The 20,731-nt window shown below is 45.2% G+C and overlaps 1 protein-coding gene across 1 annotated transcript in view; it reads right to left on the bottom strand.

Annotated features, from left to right (window-relative positions):
- LOC139907957 (plexin-A1) overlaps window positions 1-20,731 on the bottom strand; it is a 98,068-nt gene that overhangs the window by 19,436 nt on the left and 57,901 nt on the right. Inside the window, exons 10-18 of the mRNA XM_078283606.1 lie at window positions 19,816-19,967; window positions 16,795-16,918; window positions 16,470-16,606; window positions 12,883-13,050; window positions 9,361-9,454; window positions 7,982-8,218; window positions 6,231-6,374; window positions 3,929-4,163; window positions 630-772 (exon numbers count right to left, since the gene is read on the bottom strand). Of these exons, the coding sequence (XP_078139732.1) occupies window positions 630-772; window positions 3,929-4,163; window positions 6,231-6,374; window positions 7,982-8,218; window positions 9,361-9,454; window positions 12,883-13,050; window positions 16,470-16,606; window positions 16,795-16,918; window positions 19,816-19,967 (1,434 nt within the window). The remainder of the gene's footprint in view (window positions 1-629; window positions 773-3,928; window positions 4,164-6,230; window positions 6,375-7,981; window positions 8,219-9,360; window positions 9,455-12,882; window positions 13,051-16,469; window positions 16,607-16,794; window positions 16,919-19,815; window positions 19,968-20,731) is intronic.

The raw sequence follows: 20,731 nt of genomic DNA, 5'->3' as shown, positions 1-20,731 counted from the left end.
GAGCCTGTTTTAAAGAGCTACTAGAATTTCATTAGTCTGGGTTTCAGTGGAGAGTTTTAGTGTTCCATTAAGTAAATACGATTTCAGAGGCTTTTCCATTCTGTCAAAACTTAAATTTGGGATTCTGACACAAAATTGGCTACTGGCAGCTTTAATACAAAAATATTGGTAAAAAACCCTCAAAAACCCATATCAATCAAACCCTCGTAGAGATACAATTTACTTTTAAAAGCAGTTATCTTTTAGAAGCAAAAGAAATTTGGAAAAGAAAAGGAATTTACTAAAAGTTTTGGATAACTTACAGATCGAAATATTGAAGAATCTCCACGGAAAATTTGCTTTAATTCCCCCCAAAAATGTATTCCATCACAGAAGTTTCCTTCATCTAATCACGCACCAAATACACAGAATGACTTTGATGAATTCTCTTCTTCACAAAGCTCTGCTCTTGCTCCCAATCATTCATTCAAGTACACATACATTACAACTTCCACAAAATCTCTTCCTCTTCCAACAGCCCATTTACAATCACATATCCAAACCAACACACACAGTACAACTTCCATTCATCCAGTGTGTGTGTGTGTGTGTGTGTCCATGTATGTGGGGTGCTCTCTACTGACCCGTACCTCCATCTCCTTGAGCACGGGGTGGTCCTCTATCCCGGGGAAGAGGACCCTCATGGCGTAGGTGCGGTAGTCCAGGAAGGGGATGCCTGCTCCGTCCAGCTCCTGGGTCAGCTCATGGATGTCGGTCTGCAGCTCCGCAAAGGCTGCACAGTCAGAGGGAGGACGAGAGGGAAACGGTTATGGATATGCAATGCCTAAGGACATGTTTAATATGTATAAATGAAGAGTTTGGTCCAAAATGAGATATGCACCTTTTGAATTACTAATAAATACAGACCTATTCTTGTAATATGATTGATAGCACAAAATGGAAACAAATTATGCAACTTTTTAAAGTACAAGATCCTTGTTTTTCTTTTTTGTCCATCATTTTTATTAAATGATGGACTTGTAATCTCCAGTAATTATTTTTTTTCTTCCCCAAAATGGATATACAGCGTTGCAGCATTCAAAGGCTACACGGGAGAGAAAGAACTGAACTGAATTACACGGTCATTATCTAACCACAATGGCAAAATTATTTAACACAACAGATAATTGGCTATGAATTAGTTGTATCTTTACTTTGAGTACTTTAGTCTCAGTCGTTAAGAATTTCAGAAACAGCATGTGTTAGAGAGGGAAAAGGGAATGAAATAATCACCGAACTGCAACACAAGTAAAAACGTCAACTGGGAGGAAGAGATGGAGGAGTGTGGGGGAGTAGCAATGAAAAGCAGCATTATGTGAGCGCTCTGTGCTAACAGCAGAGAGAGAGATGGAGGGAGGGAAGAGAGGGAGGATTGTAGGAACTGTTCTGGTGCTCGGTGGCTTGAGGGGAGTTCAGGATGGAATTGCGCACAAGAACATGAGCCTGTGAGTACACACACGTAGCGGGCTGCCACCTCACATGCTTGTACATCTGTGGATACACACACACACACACACACACACACACACACACCCTTTCCCGTCTTGCCCCACAGCTGAACATATAACCTAGTGCCCAGATGATTTATGTGAGTGTATGTGTCACTGTTTTTACACATTTTCCATTCCCAGCTAGTGTGTGTTCTGACCCCATTCTGCACACCCCACTGCCTCCGCTCCCACAAGTCACATCTACTGGGACCGGCTGGGATCAAATCCATTCTCTCACTCATATCCCATATCATTAACAGTGAATATGCCTATTGGTTTTGGTATACTGGCTACATTCTATGTTATAAATATACAGCTCCCTTGAGGAGATAATATACAGTTGTACGGTTCCATTAGCATGACTGTGTGTGTGTGTGTGTGTGTGTGTGTGTGTGCCCCCTGTGGCATCATCCAGAACACACCAACACAGGGATACACACCCAAACAAATAACCAAGCAAAGCCCAGACTAACAGATGGCTTGTGTCACCCTACCCCTCTCTTCCTATCTCTCTTTTTCTCCCTCTCTCTCTTGTTCAAAGTGAAGTCTCAGAGGTCACCTCTCTCTCCCCTATAGCTTTCTCTCCTCTGCTGCATCTCTCCATCTTTCTATCTCTCTCTCTCTCTCTCTCTCTTTCTTTCTTTCTTTCTCTTTGGCTCCCTCCTTCTCTCTCTGCATCGCTAATCAGTCTCTCTTTCTCTACCTTGATCCATCTCTTCCTTGTGTCTTTTCTTTCATAAATCTTTGAAGACAACTTACATTGGTTTTGAATGTGTTTGTTTGAATTTGCATTTGTCATGCTGCTGCTTTCTTGGCCAAGACCTCCTTGAAAAAGAGATTTCAATCTCAGTGGGACTAGAGTAAAAAGAAAATCTTCACTTACTGCCCCTCCATCCTAATATCCATCCATCCATCCCCAATCTACTCTTATCTCCTTGTCTTTCTCCCACATCTTCTAAACAATCCCCCCCTCTTTTCTTCCCTGCTGTCCTCCTATCCATCCATCCCATTCTCCACCCTTCTATTCATCTATCGTTATCTCCCTCTTCTTCTCTGCCTATCTATCCAACTCCCTTCTCTCTCTTTTAGTGTTCTGCAATCTGTCTCTCCCAGCCTTCCTCCCTCTTGTTTCTCCTCTCTGTCATAGACAATCTTCTTATCCATCTCTCCTTCCGTGTTACCCCCCCCCCTCACACACACACAAGTTGTCCTCCTATTTATCTCGCTCATTCAGTCCCCTCTTTCCATCCATCCTGTTGTCGTCTTCCAGACAGTGGTGACAGCGGGGGACAGACGGGGTCGGGGCACCTGGACTTACCACCACACACCCCAGCCAATCACTCTGTGGCCCGCTGTGTGTGTGTGTATGTGTGTGTGTGTGTGTGTGCCTGTGTATAGGTGGTTGTGCGAGAGCAGGACATGACGACTTGAGTGTCAGTGGGTGTGTGGTGTGAAATGCACACACACACAAGAACACACCGTTTGAGCAGATGACTGGCACAATTATGACTCAGGGAAACAAATACAGAAAAACCTTGTTAAAATGCTGTATATTGGGGAAACTTGTATTCGTTTTCAATTTTATCTGACCATTGAAAACTTGACTCAACTAAAGTAGTGCAACAAGTCAGTGATCTACAACACAAGTGAACTCTTACGCCCCGGTATCAATATTCTCTCTCGCACACTCTCTCTCTCTCTCCCCATCTGTTTCTCTCTCTCTCTCTTGCCAGACAAACAAGTAACAGCATCAGTAGACTCCCACTGGATCCATGCTGTCCCATGCCAAATGAGTAATGTACTGGTCTCTCTCTCTCTTTCTCTCTCCCTGCTTCGGTCCCCCCTTTCTTAACCATCCCTCACTTCCTCGCCCCCTTCCCCTTATCTGTCTAACCTCGATCTCCCTCCCTCCATCTCTTCCTCTCTCTCAGTGTGAATGGTAGCGAGGCCAGCCAGGCGGCTCTCTCATGGGGTGGAGAGCCAACATCTGGTGGCTGGCTCAGATCAAAGTGTTCCTCTGGAAACACACCAACACACACACACACGCACACCACTGCCACCGAACAGCAGGGGACAGTTGGCACTGAGAGGTAGGCAGAAATGGAGAGAGTGTGCGTTTGTGTGTGTGTGAGAGAGAGAGAGTGTGAGTGAGAGAGCAAAGACAGAGAGAGAAATGGATAGGCCTACTGAATGGGAGTGCGGCATTTGAGGTAAGCTGCAGCAAGGGAGAGCTTTACAGGTTATTTAGGGACACAGGAGTTATTTGGGGAGAAAGAAGAAGAGCGTGGACGAGAGAGAGGGATGAAAGGAGTATACAAGAACTGTCAAAGTAACTTTTGACAGGCTAGCGTCGCCCCCTGCGTCACTGTGACTCCTGACCAGATTTTGTCCAGACCCACCTTCCTTGCACTCCAGGGCCACCCTGGACTCCAGGTTGTCCATCTGCAGTTGCAGCCGTTTGAGGGTGCGGTCGGCGTCCCGCGACTTCCTCTTATACGCTATCAGCACCACGATGATAACCAGTAGCAGCAGGCCGCCGCCCCCTCCGATGCCAATGATGGCAGGCAGGGTGAGCAGGCTGTCGGAGTAGATCTGCAAGGTCCCCGGGGAATACTCGAAGCCTCCGACACGCACCTAAAGGACACACACATATGGAAACGTTAAGTTCTCCTTTTGTTTAACAGGTGGATGAATGAGTTAAATAAAAACACAGAATTGATACTAATGCTCACATACCTACAGATGTGGGAAAAGACAGAATGAAAGGCACAGGCTCCACACACATGCACACACAGAACAGCAACAACATAAAAAACAACTCTGTTAGTCCCTGGGCTAGTATGGGTCTGTTTACAGCAATACTTGACAGGGCTCCAAGCCAAAGCTGTAAAGCGCTCTCATCTACATCAAGTAGCAAATGAATTAGCAGCTGCTACCAATATGATAACTATGTACCATGCACAGTGCTACAGTCGTACAAGAATTTTACAGAATCATCATTTTGGCATTTTCAAATTGTCCTACTCTACACAAGCAATAGTTTCACATGCTGATAACCAGTTTTAGACCTAAACCGGACTACAAATCCAGTCGTATATTAAAAACAATGCGAGTTGCCAATGCTGAACCCAATGTTGTATCCACGTTGGCAAACCAAGCTGTGCCAAGCTGAGCCAAAGCAGGCCATATCTGGGTTGGGGGGAAGCAACATCTGTGCCCCGGGGCTGTCTTTGGAACCACCAGAACACACACACACACACACACACACACACAAACACAAACACACACACACACGACTTTCAACCATATCACTTCAAACCAGTCCTGGTTCCCCTAACATATGAATAAGAAAGGGTGGAATATGTTTTTTTTCCTCTTCTTATTCCCTTTTATTCCATCTTCAACTGGCTTAAGTCTATGTAACGTACCAACTGGAGGAGAGTAAAAATAGACGCGGACCTCTCTCGCCCACTAGCCATTTTCTGGTCTCCGTTGAATATCAATACTGTTGAAATTCCCAGAAGAGCGCCAGCCAAACGAGACCATTCAACAGCCGCTAAGACATAAATGCAGTCGCAAACACAGCCAACAATATAAGAGACGGGATGTGTGTGTGTGTGCGCGCATGTGTGTGCGCAACTGTATGAATGGGGAAGATAAATCTAGTGTAATTGAAGAGATTTAGTTCTGATGGATGGGGAGGAAAGAATGAGACGAATGAATGAAAAGGCAGGAAGTGGATTGACATGAAGAAGGGGAGTGAAGAGCGCACAGGAAGCACTGCAGAGGGAACAGGGGCTGTAGAAGAAGACGGGATGAGAGGCTGAAAGAGTGTGAAAGCAAGACGCTGGAGTGGTGGGAAGAGAGACGATCGAATAGCAGGTAAATTAACGTAACAAAATTTAACTTGGAGAGACACAACGTGCATTTTCTGGAGTATTTCACAAACCCTGGTTAGTGGCATGCTCAACCCAGTGAGTGACACCTCAGTTTGAAGGATAAGTTCTGCGATTCTGGACTTATATATAATTTCCCTTACATACGTACATGTAATATTTGGATCTGCATACAATATTGACTCCTAGGTCAGCTCGATTGAAACAGCGAGCTCCATTGCTAGGCCTCTTGCTGCCAACAATGAGTACAAACAGGGTTTTTCCAAATATCTTCAAAAAAGCCAGTCTATCGATATGGCGACCAACTGACGTATTTATATCCACAGCCTGGAAAGCAGCAGCACCGCACCATTTCCACTCATGACCATCCGCAAAACTAGATCACACTGCTAGTAACGCACTTTCACCCCACAGCAGGCTGTGCTGCGGCAGAGAAAAACAGTTCCATGATTTCCTGATTAGTGAAATGGCGGAACTATGTCATGAAATCTGAGCTAATTTTAATTTATGTAGTTTGCAACTTTTCCATTTACTCTCAACTCCCCTGTGGAGATATTTTGACAAACCCCGTTTGGACTCATTGTCAGCAGCAAGAGGCCATAGCAACAGGAGCTCTCTGCGGGTCCAGGTCTGGCATGTAAGACACAAATTATATATAGGTCCAAAATCGCTGAACTTATCCTTTAACATAATGACGACAGACGCGTTACACCATGAGAAAACACACAACAGACATAAAAGTATGTTCCAGCCCCAAAATGACTGGTCAAACAGTAATGTACATGAGTAGTGTAGGAGTACTTACAGTGACTTTGTGTTCTCCGGTCAGGTTAGGCCACTCACACAGCAGCTGGCTCTCAGACAGGGTGAGAACGCAGGGCGTCTCCCCGATGAGCACCGTGTAGTTCAGCTTGGTGTTACCTGGGGCCGTTGGAATCAGGTTACGCCCCTGGAAAACATACACAGACACACGGTTTCAGTATATATACATAAAGGAAAGATACATAAACTGTGGAGAAATCTCTGTCTACCTATACTGAAAAGGTAAACCCCTCACTATGGAAGCAATGCAGCAGCTCACGTTGTGTTTCACATTGCCAAACCATGATCAAATCAGTGGCTTTTGCTGTAGCCTGTCACAGTAAGAAAGCTGTGCAAAGAGGCTGGTTATGTGCTGTTTGGCTGAGGGTGGGGGTATGTGGGGGGGGGCAATTATAGGGGTATATAAATCCTACCGAAATCCCCCCTCTCTTCGTCACTCCTCTCCTACCCCTACACTTAACTCCGCCCCTCCTCACCCACCATGCTTTGGTGGTGGTGGTGGTGGTGGGGGGGTGGGGGTGGGGATTAATTGCTTGGAAAATCTCGATGCACGTCTAATTTCTCTGCAATTATTTAATAGGATGCCATTCCTGTGCTGCTTATTTCTGCAGCTCTTTACCCGCAGCACGGCGGTGCAATCAAAGCTTTTCATTATAGAATTTTTATTTAAAATTACGGGGGAAAGAGGCACAATTCTTCATTCCTAAAACTCCACCCTGATTGGCCAAGGGAAAAAAGGCTTTATTTTTCCATGAAATTGCATGATAATTTTCTCTCTCGCTCCTGAACCGCTTTGAAGTTCAAGGGGAGAGGTGACGTGACAAAAGAGAGCGTGGGTGGGTGGGGCAATGCCTTTTTAAATGCACTTCGCATTCAAATGCGTAGGAGATGTGCCTCTATGGCTTAGAGTAAACACGGCTATGAACTCTCTCTTCAGAACTTATCTGATAGAAATCTGAGCAGGTGGCAGAGCGGCGCATGGGTCCATTTTATAAACGTTACTTTTCTTTGTGCCTGATTTTAAAGGGGGGCGTTTTAGAAACTACTTTTTTCTTTTAAAGGTCTCCAAACCCCATCGGAGATAGGAGGCGAAGAAGTAACATCTTTCAAGGTTGAGTCAAATCTGAAAGAAGACTGCGTTGAAAGAAAACCTCTCAAAGCGAGGGAGGAGGGTGGAAACTGTTGACGCAGGAATGTTTGGAGTCATTTCAAATGCCTGTCAGTGCCTTATCATCTGTGTTGGATGCTGGCTGGGAGGTCGGCACAGCGTTTTCTAAAATGCCTATCTGTGAGATTGAGCTTTTCACAGCTAGACAATACTCAACATTAGTAGCATGCCTCTATCGCTATTGCTGCTCTACCAGTGTGCCAACTGAGTGTTAACATGCAAGACTATATGCAGCTAACCTTTTCTTGTCAAGAGTCCTGCTTTGTCTTAAGATATCTCTTCTACATTAGGTCTCTAGGATACAGAGCAGCCTTGGATACAAATATTTAATGTAGATCCATTTCTACAGCACAACCTCTATCCTGAGACTGTCCACTCGATGGGAGAAAGGAGAGTAGGAAAGAGGCAAAGAGAAGAGCAAAGGTAGGGAAGACATAAGAAGGGAGGCAGAGCAGAGAAGCAAAGCCAAGAGAAGAGAAGAGGAAAAAGAGAAAGGGATGTGATGGATGTAAAGCAAAGGCAGGTAAAGGCAAGAGTACAACAGATCAATGCACAGAGATCCATACCTTGAGTATGAGGGGCGAGCTGGGCTTCAGCTCCAGCATGCCTGTGGGGCTCAGGGGTTCGAACACGGGGTCTGGGTGGTAGCTGAAGCTCTCGTTGACCACCAGCACAGAGCGCACGTCGTCCATGACGAAGCCGATCTCATCGGGACTGCTGCCTGCCTCCGAGAAGCCCTTGTCAGATCCGGCCACAGAGGGCGCCAGACACACCATCACCGTGTTGTTGACGACCGTACAGTTCTAGAGAGAGAGGAGGGAGAGAAAGAAAAAGAGTAAGACAGAGAGAGAGAGAGGGAGCAGTAGAGAGTAAGAGAAATAGCGATGTAAGAAACAATATCATTTGAGTTAAATTACACTTGACCTTGTGTTTTAATTGCCTATCTAAAAACCTAACTGCCTTGTTGCTACTGTCGTCTGCCATGGCATCGATTGACATCTACAATGACATTGATGTGGACAAACAGAAAAAAATGTAAATCATTGTATACAAGGTTGTGTTAACAAATACCAAAGTGGTCAACAACATGCATGATGGCTGAAGCAGAGGTCAGACTGAGGCATGCCATTGTTGTGACGTGGGTGATTAAATGTCTCCATAATGACATAATGAGTAAGAGGCAGGCTTAATAACATCAGTGTTGTAATCAGTGTTGATATCATCTCGAAATCCCCTGTGGGGCTCGACACTAAACTCAGTCACCGAAGAACAAATTAGACTGTAATGACATACAAAGAAACAGGAGAGGTTAGCCACTAGCCAATAACGATAACATGGCATGGCTAAAGAGACATCTGGGTAGTTTCACAGTGTGCCTTTAGCCTTATATTATGTGCTATATGTCACAGTCAATTTACTACCGCAAAGTAAAACCAGGAAGATCTGTGCGTATAGGTCAATGAAAACATGCATTTAACCAAGGGAAATAAAAATGATTGCAGATAGGGGGATGGAAAGACTGGATGTTTTTTTTTTGTTTGGCGGGTGGGGCGGGTGGGGTGCGGGGTAGTGGGAGAAAGGTTAGCCAAGCCCCGTGGTGCTAGGTGAAGAGGAGGGGATTTGCCAGAGCGGCTTTATTGCTGGTTGACATTTCAAAGGTTAAACTGCTAAAAGGAAATTCAACATCAAAAACACAGAAAATAGGCCCTTGGCTGGGTGACCGACAGGTCAGGTGTGTGTGCGTTTCTGTATCCCAGGTGTGTCTGTGTGTGTTGTCTGAATATCTGTTTTTCCAGAGAGAGGGAGAAAAAAAGGAGAGAGAGCAAGAGAGAGCGAGAGAGATCTGTGTGTCTATATCTGTCCCACCCATCTCACTTGCCAAGTCATTGCTTTTTTTGTTTTGTCAATAAAGATTGTCTGCGGGTGTCTGAGTTCAACCACTTACATTGACTGACTTGGCAGCTCCGTACTTGGCTCTCATTTTGGGCTCCTTGATGGTTGCCAGATTGGTTCCAGTTATGGTCAACAGGGTTCCTCCACTAGAAGAGAGAGAAGAGAGACATTAGCGAGGAAATCCAGACAAACATCATTAAAATGAACCACCATGACAAGTTGCCATCAGACCTGGGAAAATCTAGTTACATATTCATGGGTATGGATAAGGTACTTTTTCTTGCAGGGTCCAAGTACATAAACTATTGAGCGAGCCTATCGGTTGAGTTAAATGTTAATAAATCTGTTCTCAGCGGGAGCCAAGAGGGCCCTCCAGTTGGCGATTTAATGTTAATGCTCACTTCTGCTGTAGCTTCCACCTGCTTATTCATTGCAGCCCATTTTCAGGTAATGATAGTAATGCCAAAGCTCTTGCATGAATGTTAAAAGCTCATTTAAACTGTTATCGGGGCTGGAGGGAGTAAAAGAAGCAAATATATAACATTTCTCCCGAAAACCAACCTCTGAAGTTTTTGGCCTCTCTTCATCGTCTCTTAAAAGCCAGGGGAGATATTTTGGGAGCGTACTCAAGGTGCGCTGCGGTATTTTTCAGCATAAGATACACTACCGCATAGTTGTCACTGATCTGACATGTTGTTCTGTAACCTTTACACCTGTGACCTATTCAGGTCTATGTGACGCTGACCAACAGAGACGCGGGTAATATGGGTGAGAGTACCATTCCCCCACACCGACTTCTCGACAGCCTCTGCTGGCCTGAGAGGCTGAACTTTACCTGATGTGAGGTATTCCGACAGCACCTAAATAAGTTGGCATACAACCTAAAAACTGGAGTGCTTAAAGCAAGGCTTGAAGCCCAGTGCCTCAGAGAGTCACCATCGGCTCAATCAACAACAGACTCACAACATGTGAATGATCGGTAGCAGTAGCAACACTGACCATTTCATTGCTAGCTTTCATAAACACATGTAACAGCAAGTTGATACAATACTAAAACAGGCTCTATTGTTCATATTCTGTATCATTGTACCAAATCAAAAAAGCTCTCCTAAAAGATAGCAGCTGTTAAAAATGTCTGCCACTCATTGGCTCTGGTATCTTTCCTCTAAGAAGTAACTGAGGCCTTTCTAGCTAACCAACCAAACACCAATCCATGGTGGAATCAGAGTGCCCTGTGATGTCAACATACACACACACACACACAAACACACAGGCCAGCCAAGAGAAACATCCACATCCAGGTTGTTGGCTGCGTTTTGCGGGGGCCAGATGGAGCTGGTCTCTGGGGAAGGGAGGTGAGGCCAGGCCCAGGCCTCGGGGTGAGAGGAGGCCTTGTACCGGGGGGCTGGGGAGCTGGCAGGGAGAGCGAGTGAGTCGACTGAACAGCGGCGAAGCGGAGGAGGGGTTAGGGCCGCTGAGGAGCGTCGGGGAGACGGACAGATGTTGAAGTGGGTGGATAGGGACTGGCGTGAAAACTGAGCAAAGGACTTCACTATTGAAGACTTTTAAACACCTTTCTGAGTGAAACAGCACAGGATAGAGCTGTGAGCATGTGGAGACAGCTGTGCACACAGCTCAAAATCACTGAAACTGCTTTGTTTCAATGCGTGCCAACGCCCCACAAGGGTAATTCTCAGACAGGGTAAGAATCTTTTCAACACATACAACACACACTATATAGTGCATTGTGTATGCTGTAATATATTGTGTAAACAGGATATAGTGTCATACAAAGTGTCTGTGTTATTCAGCTAAGAACCTCCAACAGTCTCTTCCTAACACCCACAGCAGGGAGGGGAACAAGTCTCAGTCATGTCAGATTTGTGTTTTGGGCTGCGGCGGCTCGGCGCTGTTTGAAATAGCCCTAGCACCAGGGTCACCAAGGGGGACATGCCGACAAAATAGCTTGGTAAATACAAGCGCGAATGGCCTGGAGAACCATGCACTTCCTCTGGGAGAGCTGAGAGAAACACCAAATACAAGGCGAGCGGCGAGGTCATTTCCCCCCCCGAGGCTGCAGCCAACGCTCTCGTCTTGTTTCCCTCTACCTTTCACTCACCCCATTCCAAACGAGACTTCTCATCCGCTCACACCTCTGTCGCATGATGAGGGACTTTCTGTCTCCCTGCAGAGTTTTAAACGCTGCTCCCATTTTCACCTCAACCCCCTGTGATGCCGGTGTAGTGGATTGTTCCCCTCCCTGGTGGACATTTTGTCTGGCGGCTAAATTTGTTTTGGGCTGTCCTGAGAGATGCAACTGCCAATCAGATACCTGTGTTTCCTTAGAGGAATGTTTCCATGGCTCTGTCAGAGCAAATAAATAGTCTTTTAAAACTCTTGTAAATAACAGTAACATAATGAAGAGTAAACAATGTAGAGTAGAGAGTGGGAAAGCTTCAAAAGGCAACAATGACAGCAACAGAACAACAACACTACAGTAAAGAGCTCAGAAATTAATGGATGAGAAGTTCCTGGAACAATATTACAGTAAATGAGACAGTCAAAAGCAAGTGTGTATGTATATGTGCTGGCTTCTTTTCTGAGCAGAGTAGTAAAGTTTCTAGGTCATGCTAGTGAGCCCATTAGCATTTGGAAGCTCCCTCCTTTTTTTCCACAACACAGCTTGTGTATGCATGGGGAATCTTCCTGTGGCTATGTAGTCTCATTTCAATAAGTCAAGTAATATTTACAGATGCATCTCCACGGCAGCTCATCAACTAGCACTGCACTGCTTCAGGAGCCTCCTTTCCCGCTGTTCGTGCTCTCAAAGATTTACTTTTGAAACATAAAGATAAACAGAATAAAGAATATGCCTTTGAATGCAAGACGAGTCTGAAAATGGAGAAGAATGTTTACTTAGTTTTGCTTCGAGACTGAGCCGAGGAGTATGCCAGCAGAATAAAACATTTATCGTCTTCTACCTAGAGTTCATATTTCAGATTGGCTGGCCATGCTCCTAGAGAAAGACATGAATGCATGGCACAACCACCACTAGGGATTCATAAATAATGGGTGAATTTCTTCTTTAATCTATCTACTGTATGCATCTGTACGTATCTGTTCTATACTGTAGATGCACATCAAGCAGAATTGTACATCAAACACTTTTGTGTTGATGTATAGTATACATAATGTAAGACCCATATGCCGATGGATTTTTACAATGATGGCTGATGGAACGGATCATATGGTGCAACAATGGTTGCGGATCTGTACTGCATTAAACTTATAAAATATAAAGTTTAATATTGACACATTTTTAAGCCTTTACTCAGAATTCTAGAATATGGATTACTTCTAGGGTTGACACACACCATGCACAAGATTTCTATAATTAATCAATCACCCTGTTATATTTTCAATCATTGCGCTCCAAGGAGGTTTCTACGCAAAACATGGGAAAAGACATTGGATTTTCTCTGTGATCCAAAGTAACGTGGACCATAGATTGTGGGCCATGTCCAGGGTTTACACCTGGACTAGTTGGGTAAAAAGGCGCTGTGTGTCTCCTCACCTGGCGATACTCCAGTCGGGCTCGATCTTGAGGATGGTGGGATCGTCGGTGTAGTTGAACTTGACCTCCGGGTTCCTCAGCTCGGCGGCGTTGATGTCCACCATGACCGGGGTGGTGCCTGGGGCCTGGCCCGCCGGAGTCACGCACACGATCTCCTTGCTGGCCCGCCTGGAAGAGGAAGGGAACGATGGAGAGGGAGAGATGTTAAATAGGACGGCGGGAGCGTGCCACTCCTAAATTAGACTCTGTTCCAAGGACCTGTACCAAGACGTCTTGAGGGCAAGTTGACTCCCTGGCAGGCCCAGACATAGACAAACAGACGAGAGTGTGCATGCAGAAAAAAATCCTACTTCAGTCCTTAAATAACACATAAAATATTTATCAGATATGATAAAAAATAAGGCACATACACACACAGACAGTCAGCCATCTCCAAGGCCGACATCTTTCAGTCTGGCCAGCCGTGGTTTCATCAGCCTGTATCACAGAGTGCTGTACTTCAAAGCCCTGCTCTCTCTCCCTCTCTCTCTCTCTCTCTCCCTCTCTCTCTCTCTCTCTCTCCCTCTCTGGCTGATAGATCTGAAGTGGCAGATCAGGCTGGTCGTCTCTCTGTGTGATGTAACCCCCTCCCTAGCAGACAGGCAGCCAGCTGTGGCCTGCTGGGAAACTTTGTGCCGCTGCCAGGAACTTTGCGCTCCACTCCAGTGCCTCACTCCACTGTCCCCTCCCCGGTCAGAGGGGAGCGCTGTTGGCCGAGCAGTGAGGGAATGACCGTCTCCCGGACAGTGTGTGTATGTGTGTAAGCAGCACATTATGTAGGTGTGCACTGGGGGGGGGGGGGGGGGGGGGGGGGGGGGGGGGGGCATTGTGTGGAAGTCTGTGCATTTGCATGTCCATACAGTATGTAAGCAGCACATTAACACTGTGTAAGGATGCGTTTTATGTCAGTTCATTGTCTGCGTATGTGCTACAGCGCACTGCACGCGTGTGTAAACGGGTGTATGTGCATTGTGCGAGCGTCATGGCAGGCTGCGCGGTGTGAAATTTCCAACATGAGAAGAGCAAGCCGATCCGTACACAAATCCTCCCCCGTTATCTGCTGTGAAAGTGAAATCCGCAGAAAGACGGAAGATGATGGAGGAGATGAAAGAGTGAAAACCTATTTTGCCGGCGCTATCCCTGCGGCTTGTGCTGGGGTGTGGTGGGGTGTGGTGGGGTGTGGAGGGGTGGAGGGGGGGCTCGGCAAAAAACGGGGTAAGAAAGCAAAACGGGGGGGAACCTGGCGTTTTTTGCCGGGCACATCCCTGCTGTCTCCCGGGAGGCGATTTCAACAGCGCCCTCCACTAACGCTTAGCTGGAGAGGGGACTGAGGAGAAGAGGGGATGAAGATGGAAGAGGGAAAAAAGGAAGGATGAAAAAAGGTTTTCCACATTCCGCCAGTGCCGGGTCTCCATGGAAACCGTTTTCACAACACCGTCGCCATCGCGAATGCCTGTGGTGCCGCGTACGTATTTTTGACGAGGTTGCTGTCGCACAAAAGAAAGCCAAGAGGGGATACAGAGAGAAAGAAAAGAGAGAATGAAAGAAAGGGGGTTGCAGAGGGAGATAAGAGGATGAGTGACTCAGGGTAAATAGGTTTTGATTAAAGCGGAGGCCCCGCTGAATACAAAGACACATTAAAGAGATGGACTCAACCAGTTCATTACTTTGGCCATAAAGGTTATTGCTGCTCAGTGAATGAAAGGCCAAGACTATTATGTTCACCTTTCTGGGGATGTGCCACAGTACTTTAAATTGGCCTTTACTTTGTTCCTTTGATATCATATAAAAAGAACTTGATAGGTCCAAACTCATTAGTTTAACCTGTCGCTTTTTGCCCAAGCAGGAACCCGCTATAATAACAACAATAGTGTTATATTGAATTTGCTCTGAAACAAAACAAAAAAAAAACCTTCCACCTCCTTCCCTAGCTCTTACTTTTATTTCTTTTCCCAGTATATCTCTCTTACACGATCGTTCTATGGAGACAGGAATATTTTCATGGCACTATGTCTCTAACCCTTGCTCTCCATACTATTGACTGCTTGCAATTTTAGTAATGTGGGAAATTAAGCTTATTCTAGTGTTACACTTATTCAAAATCAATCGGGACAAGGGTGTCAGCTACATGCAGAAAATGTGCAAGTGAAATATATTAAAATATTTCCCGTAAAGCTGATAGTCATCTTGATTACTGTAGCTTCTGCTTGGATTTTCCTTTCAGTCTATTATGTAGGTGCTTGTTGTACAGGCGTGCTAACAATCTTCACTGTGAGGTTTCTTTTCTCTGCCATCTGCCAGACACCATACATGAGTGGATTTAGTCCAGAGCTCAGTTGGCTGTCAGTTTGCCAGGAAAGGACAAAAAGAAACAATAGAGTTCTTGGCTGGTGGAATTAAAGTCATCAACATATCAAATTGGATCCATGTCTCCTTTTCTTTAAATCCTGGAACAATCTCTTGCAGCCTGAGTGACAACTGAAGATAGCAGAGGTAGATTATTGTAAAAACTCAAGCAAAATAAAAACTTCTTGAATATGGGTTCAAAGCAGTCAAAATGTGAGTTACCAATTACCAGCAACACCATATCATTCCTTCCAAATTATAGTGGGTCATGCACTTCAGAAATGCACTTAGTCATTCACAGAACAACTGAACGATGATAGCGGCTCCCCTGAGAAATGCTATACCGCCATTCTCACAACAATTGCTGTCAATTACACTAGTCATTTGTCACAGCTGTTGTAAATCAAAGGCATACAGTGAGTTTCTAATATAAAATAACGGTCATTATGAGATGCTGAAAAAGGGGAAAACATGGCAGTATGCCCAAGAAAGTCCCACAGAGACTGGAAAAAACTCTCTCATGATAACATGACTAGCAATTGTCTAGAGACGACCATAAACCAAAGACCTCAGATTGTATAACATCATGGTGACACTGAACAAAATAAACTAAAAATGGTAAAGTTTTTAAACCATTATTCCAAGAGGCAAGTCAGCTGAGAAGAAAATTGCAGCCTTCAGATGAATAACTACATAAGTTTGATGTGTGTCTTCCAACTTCCAACATGCCTGTGGCTGTTCAGGCCTGCAGTTATACAGTCAATCCAAATGATTTGGGGTATCAATGTTATAAATCATCTGAAACACATACCCTCTATTGTCATTAATTATGAATGTACACAACACTGTCCTACAAAGCCAAAGAGCAGTGACTGTGTGAGCAGTGAGACTAAGAAAAATGACTTTAAAGTTTATAATTTCGTGCCCCAACAAAAGTTGTGTTTCTACAGATAGACCATATATCGCAATATAATTTATGGGTATATATATATATATATATATAAATATTTTACACTAAATCTAAACCCTAGGCAGGACCTTTAAAACACACAAAAGTAGTGTTGTCAGTCTGTTACAGTCTGTAAATAATGAGATTTGAAACCATCACTCATCTGAAAGCAAACTTGTAAGTCTCTCTTCACCTGAAGGATTCAAACTTTATTTGGGGTATAGCGTCACTTGGGTATGTTGGATTCGCTCACCTCTCAAAACGGCAGGAGTGGAGACCAATCTTTACGGCGACAGCGCTGCCTGCGTTGAGGTGACTGCCTTCAATGGTGATCCTGGTTCCTCCGGACAGTGGCCCGTTGGACGGGTGGACACGGGTAAAATACGGAGACTGAGGAGGGAGACACAGGCAGAGGACAATATGTATAGGAGAGTGTGTATGCTTGCTTGACTTGAGCGGAGTGTCAAATGCAATATCAAATGAATTGAAATAGCTTAGTCTCATCCGTCAATATCTCAGGTGGATGAGGCTGTGACACTGACATGCATGCACGCGCATATTCACACACACACACTTACCACAAAGGTGAAGGCCTTGGTGGAGGTGGCTTTGTAGTCAGGGTGTATGCAGTCCCTCACACACACTTCCACCTGAGCCTCCTGCACCCTGTAACCTGTTGCATCGTTCAGCCGACACACAATCCTGAGAAAGACAGAGGGAGAGAGGGAGAGGTGGAGGGAGACGCGTTTGATTATCAGTGACATCCAAATAAATGTATGGACTTCATTGTGTTCAGTTTGCTTATTAATAAGACTGCCAGTTCAGATGAACGGAGCTTGGCGGGAAAAGGATCAAGCAAGGGAAAGGAAAGTGAAGGGAAATTACATCACTACCAATGACAGGGTGACTGACATTTCTCTTCTGTTCTGTCCAAGTCATTAAGATCGCCTTTACCATAGACTAACCTGTATCTGTAGCCTTGTTCATAAAAATAGCCACAATTAGACCAATTCTCCTTCACTGCCATTGGAGTGCTAAGTGTGAGGTGTGTGTGTGTGTGTGTGTATGTATATCTGGGTGTCTGTATTAGTGCATATTGTAGAACCATAAGCCTTGCACTTGGCACTGGGCGCTGGCTGGCCAAATGAAAATCCATTGGAGAAATGATTGAGCGAGAGGAGTGGCAGCATAGCCCAGGGGGAGAACACACACACACACACACACACTCTTACTTCATGTTTCACCCACTGGAGACACACTTGACTGTTAATTAGCTAGAGCGAGCGAATGAGGCAGAGAGAAAGGGCGAGAGAGCGGCAGTGAGAGAAAGGAGGAGGGAGAGAGCGAAGAAGAGACAGAGAGAGAAAGAGAAAGGGAGAGGGTTAAAGTGAGAGCGGCTGATTAATTGCACAAGCTCGTATCCTACACATCTCTTCACCCTCCCTCTCTCCCTGAGATGAGTTATTAACTCTCCTGCTTCTGTCCTCCCTGCAGGTGGCCACGGCAACCTCACCGTTGCCACGACGATGACATCCGCATGCCGATGCTGTGTGTTTTTTTTTTTGGTTGTTGTTTTTTTTTCTTTTCTCATTTATTTCTGGGTCTCCCGCTACGATCAGGGCCATGATTACAATGCTGGACAGCTCTCCACTAGAAACGCAGCCTTCCTTGCATCATTACTGCGCAAATAACAGGTGGCTACATTCAGTTGCTATTACGTGGTTAGAGAGACTAATGTCAGAGTCCAGCAGATTTTACGGTAGATTTTTAAGGACGGCAATGTTGTAAATTATACCTCCCTCAATCAAGTAATGGAGGTGTAATTAGACAGTAAAAAATAAAACATATGGTAAATTCCGGTAAATTGTTATATAGAAACTACTAATAATGCAGTAAAGAGAGACACTGTTTTTCTCACTGCAATGATTTACTCTCCTCAAGGTGGAATCAAAACCAACTATCTAACTAATAAATATTACAGAACTAAGGTAAATGACAGGCCTGCTAGTACTAAAAGAACCAGTGGTGCCATATTTTGTTACTACCTAATTCCTCTCCAATTACAGATATAGGAAGCTGCCATCTAAAGCATTACAGAAATAATATATAACAGGGATTGTGTCTGTTCCTGTAAGCTTAAAAAGGGAACAGTCTCTTGCTGTGTGTGAATGTATGCCAGCTGTATGAAGTACAAGTGCTGGGAGAGAAAGAGACAGATAGAATAAGAAAGGCAGGGCGAGAACAACGAATCTACATCATGTCCGTGTTCGCCAGTCATCACACCTCCTTCCCTCCACTCTCCCCAGCAGTTGACCTTTGACCCTGTGCTGTCAGTTCCGTAACCCCGTCCTGTCTCCTGTGTTACAGCTCTGATGGGGTCAGGGAGATGACGAGAGCAATCGGGCCACTAATGGCACCGCATGGCTGACATCACTTTTAATTAGCATGACAGCCTCACTGCCGGCCGCGCCCTCCTCCGCCTCGGTGCCATGGCAACAGGCCAACGCAGCGTTACGGGGTTGACGGGGTTAAACGTTGACGCCTTTGTGGTTTTGGACAAAGTGAACACGAGGTAAAGAAAAAGTTACTATGTAGAACCACCTGATTTTACTGGTTAGGTAGGCTTGTCATTTTGTGTCTTGTGCTTTGTTTTGCTTCCTTCTGTTTTATTTTGTTGCATACTGTATTGCATCATTTTGTTTTGTGATTGATTGTTGATTAGTTAGATCTTGGTAGAATCGTTCTCTGTCAAGTCCTAAAGAGACATGCTTGTGATGAAGGGCTATAGAAATAAATGAACTTGACTTGACTTACTCTGAGACTACAGTGGTAAATGCAAAAGCAGTACGAATGCCACAATGTGGCCGTACTAAATCAAGGTTGATACACCACTAGCATATTTCTAAACCCATTTTGGGGACACCTGTCATCACTGGTGAGAGCTGCGCCGCATTCTATTGTCCTAACTGTCAAACCATCAAAATCACATTTTTCATGTTTCCTTCTTGGCGAGCGGGAACAGAGAAAACAAATTCTGTTGGGATTGCACTGCAGAGCTAAGCAAATGGAGCATTTGTCTACGAGTGACAGTTACATAGTTAGAAATAGAATATTGAGGACGTCTCCAGCTGTGACGAGCGTCCCTGATTTTTTCACGTCCCTAATTGTATCGCTTTTACTTTGGATGATTTCAAGACAAAACAGAAAAAAGGGAAATAACGACACCTACTTTCTAACTTATCTAGCAGTAGACATTTCTAGGTAGCTATAGTGATGTAGTGTTGGTTTTAGACAACTGCCAATGTCACAGTAATTGACTTTTCAACAGCAAAGAGTGCAGGAGCACCAAAACACACCATGAGCTAGCTTGCAGGGACCTGGTTTTGCTTGGGGGGGAAAGCAGCATTTAACCTTTGGAGGTTTCACTGAAACATATAGGTCTGTGAGAGAGTCGCTGTGTGTTGTGTTTAGTACTCAGTGTCACATCGATATTGGACAGAGACAGGGAGGGAAGGAGAGAGTCACAGAAACAACACAGAAAGAAAGAGAGCGAGAGTGAGGGGGAAAAGGATAGAAAGACAGAGATGGTGTCAACGTACTGCTCAGCGCTGATGTACTGGTCCTCCTGTGGGTTGCAGGTCACCTTGCCGATGCGCACCCCATTCTGGATGTCTTTGAACTGCAGGCCCAGGTTCTCCCCTGTGATGGTCAACATGGTCCCTCCCTGTCTGGGACCCGTCTCTGGATGCAACTGGATGGAAGAGCAAACCAAGAGGGACAAAGAGGGATAAGTTAGTCAGAATAACATACATAACATCATTTATTTGGTGGTTGCCTTTATCCAAAGTAGTACCATGAGTGCATATATTTTAGCACGGATGGCACCGGTAGAAGTCATCTCCCAGTTTACTAAAGTCATTAAGGTCATTTCCTATTCAGGTTGAATCAAATACTTGCAACTTCAATTAGTGAGATGAAAAATTACCGTGGATCCATTAACTCCACCTCAACTCAGTCAAAACACGCGCAATCTGCCAACTCGCACACTTAACCCGGACCCACCCATCAGGCCCTTACTTAAATCTCTCATTTAACCTTGTGACGATTAATCTACTGAACACAATTACTGCGCACAGCGACCTCCGCTCCCCCTCTTTCCCCTAGAGGTCCGTGAAAGGTGTGCGGAGGTGCTAATGGCTACCCGAGGCTAGCCCAGTCGCTAATCACCGTCCCATTCATCTAGCCCGCGACCCAGACAATGGCCCCCGTGGTCATCAGTCATTACTAGCATGATTACTGCTAGGGCTAATTGGATTAGCACTGAATGGGGGTGGAAGGGGGAGGTGGGGGGGTCATTTGTCCCAGCCCTTCTGCGTGTGGGGGAGGGGAGAAGGGGATGAAAGGTTGGTGGGTGGGGCGGGTGGGGTAGGGTGGGGTGTAAGGTCACACTTTGACCTGGCTTTGGCTGTAAAGGAAGGTTAAGATTTAAGATTTAAGATAAGATTTAATGGACAG

Source organism: Centroberyx gerrardi, chromosome 5, assembly GCF_048128805.1.
Source record: "Centroberyx gerrardi isolate f3 chromosome 5, fCenGer3.hap1.cur.20231027, whole genome shotgun sequence".
NCBI classification, from domain to species: domain Eukaryota; kingdom Metazoa; phylum Chordata; class Actinopteri; order Beryciformes; family Berycidae; genus Centroberyx; species Centroberyx gerrardi.
Note: the sequence above shows the minus strand (reverse complement) of the source record. Positions and strands in the feature narration are given on the sequence as shown.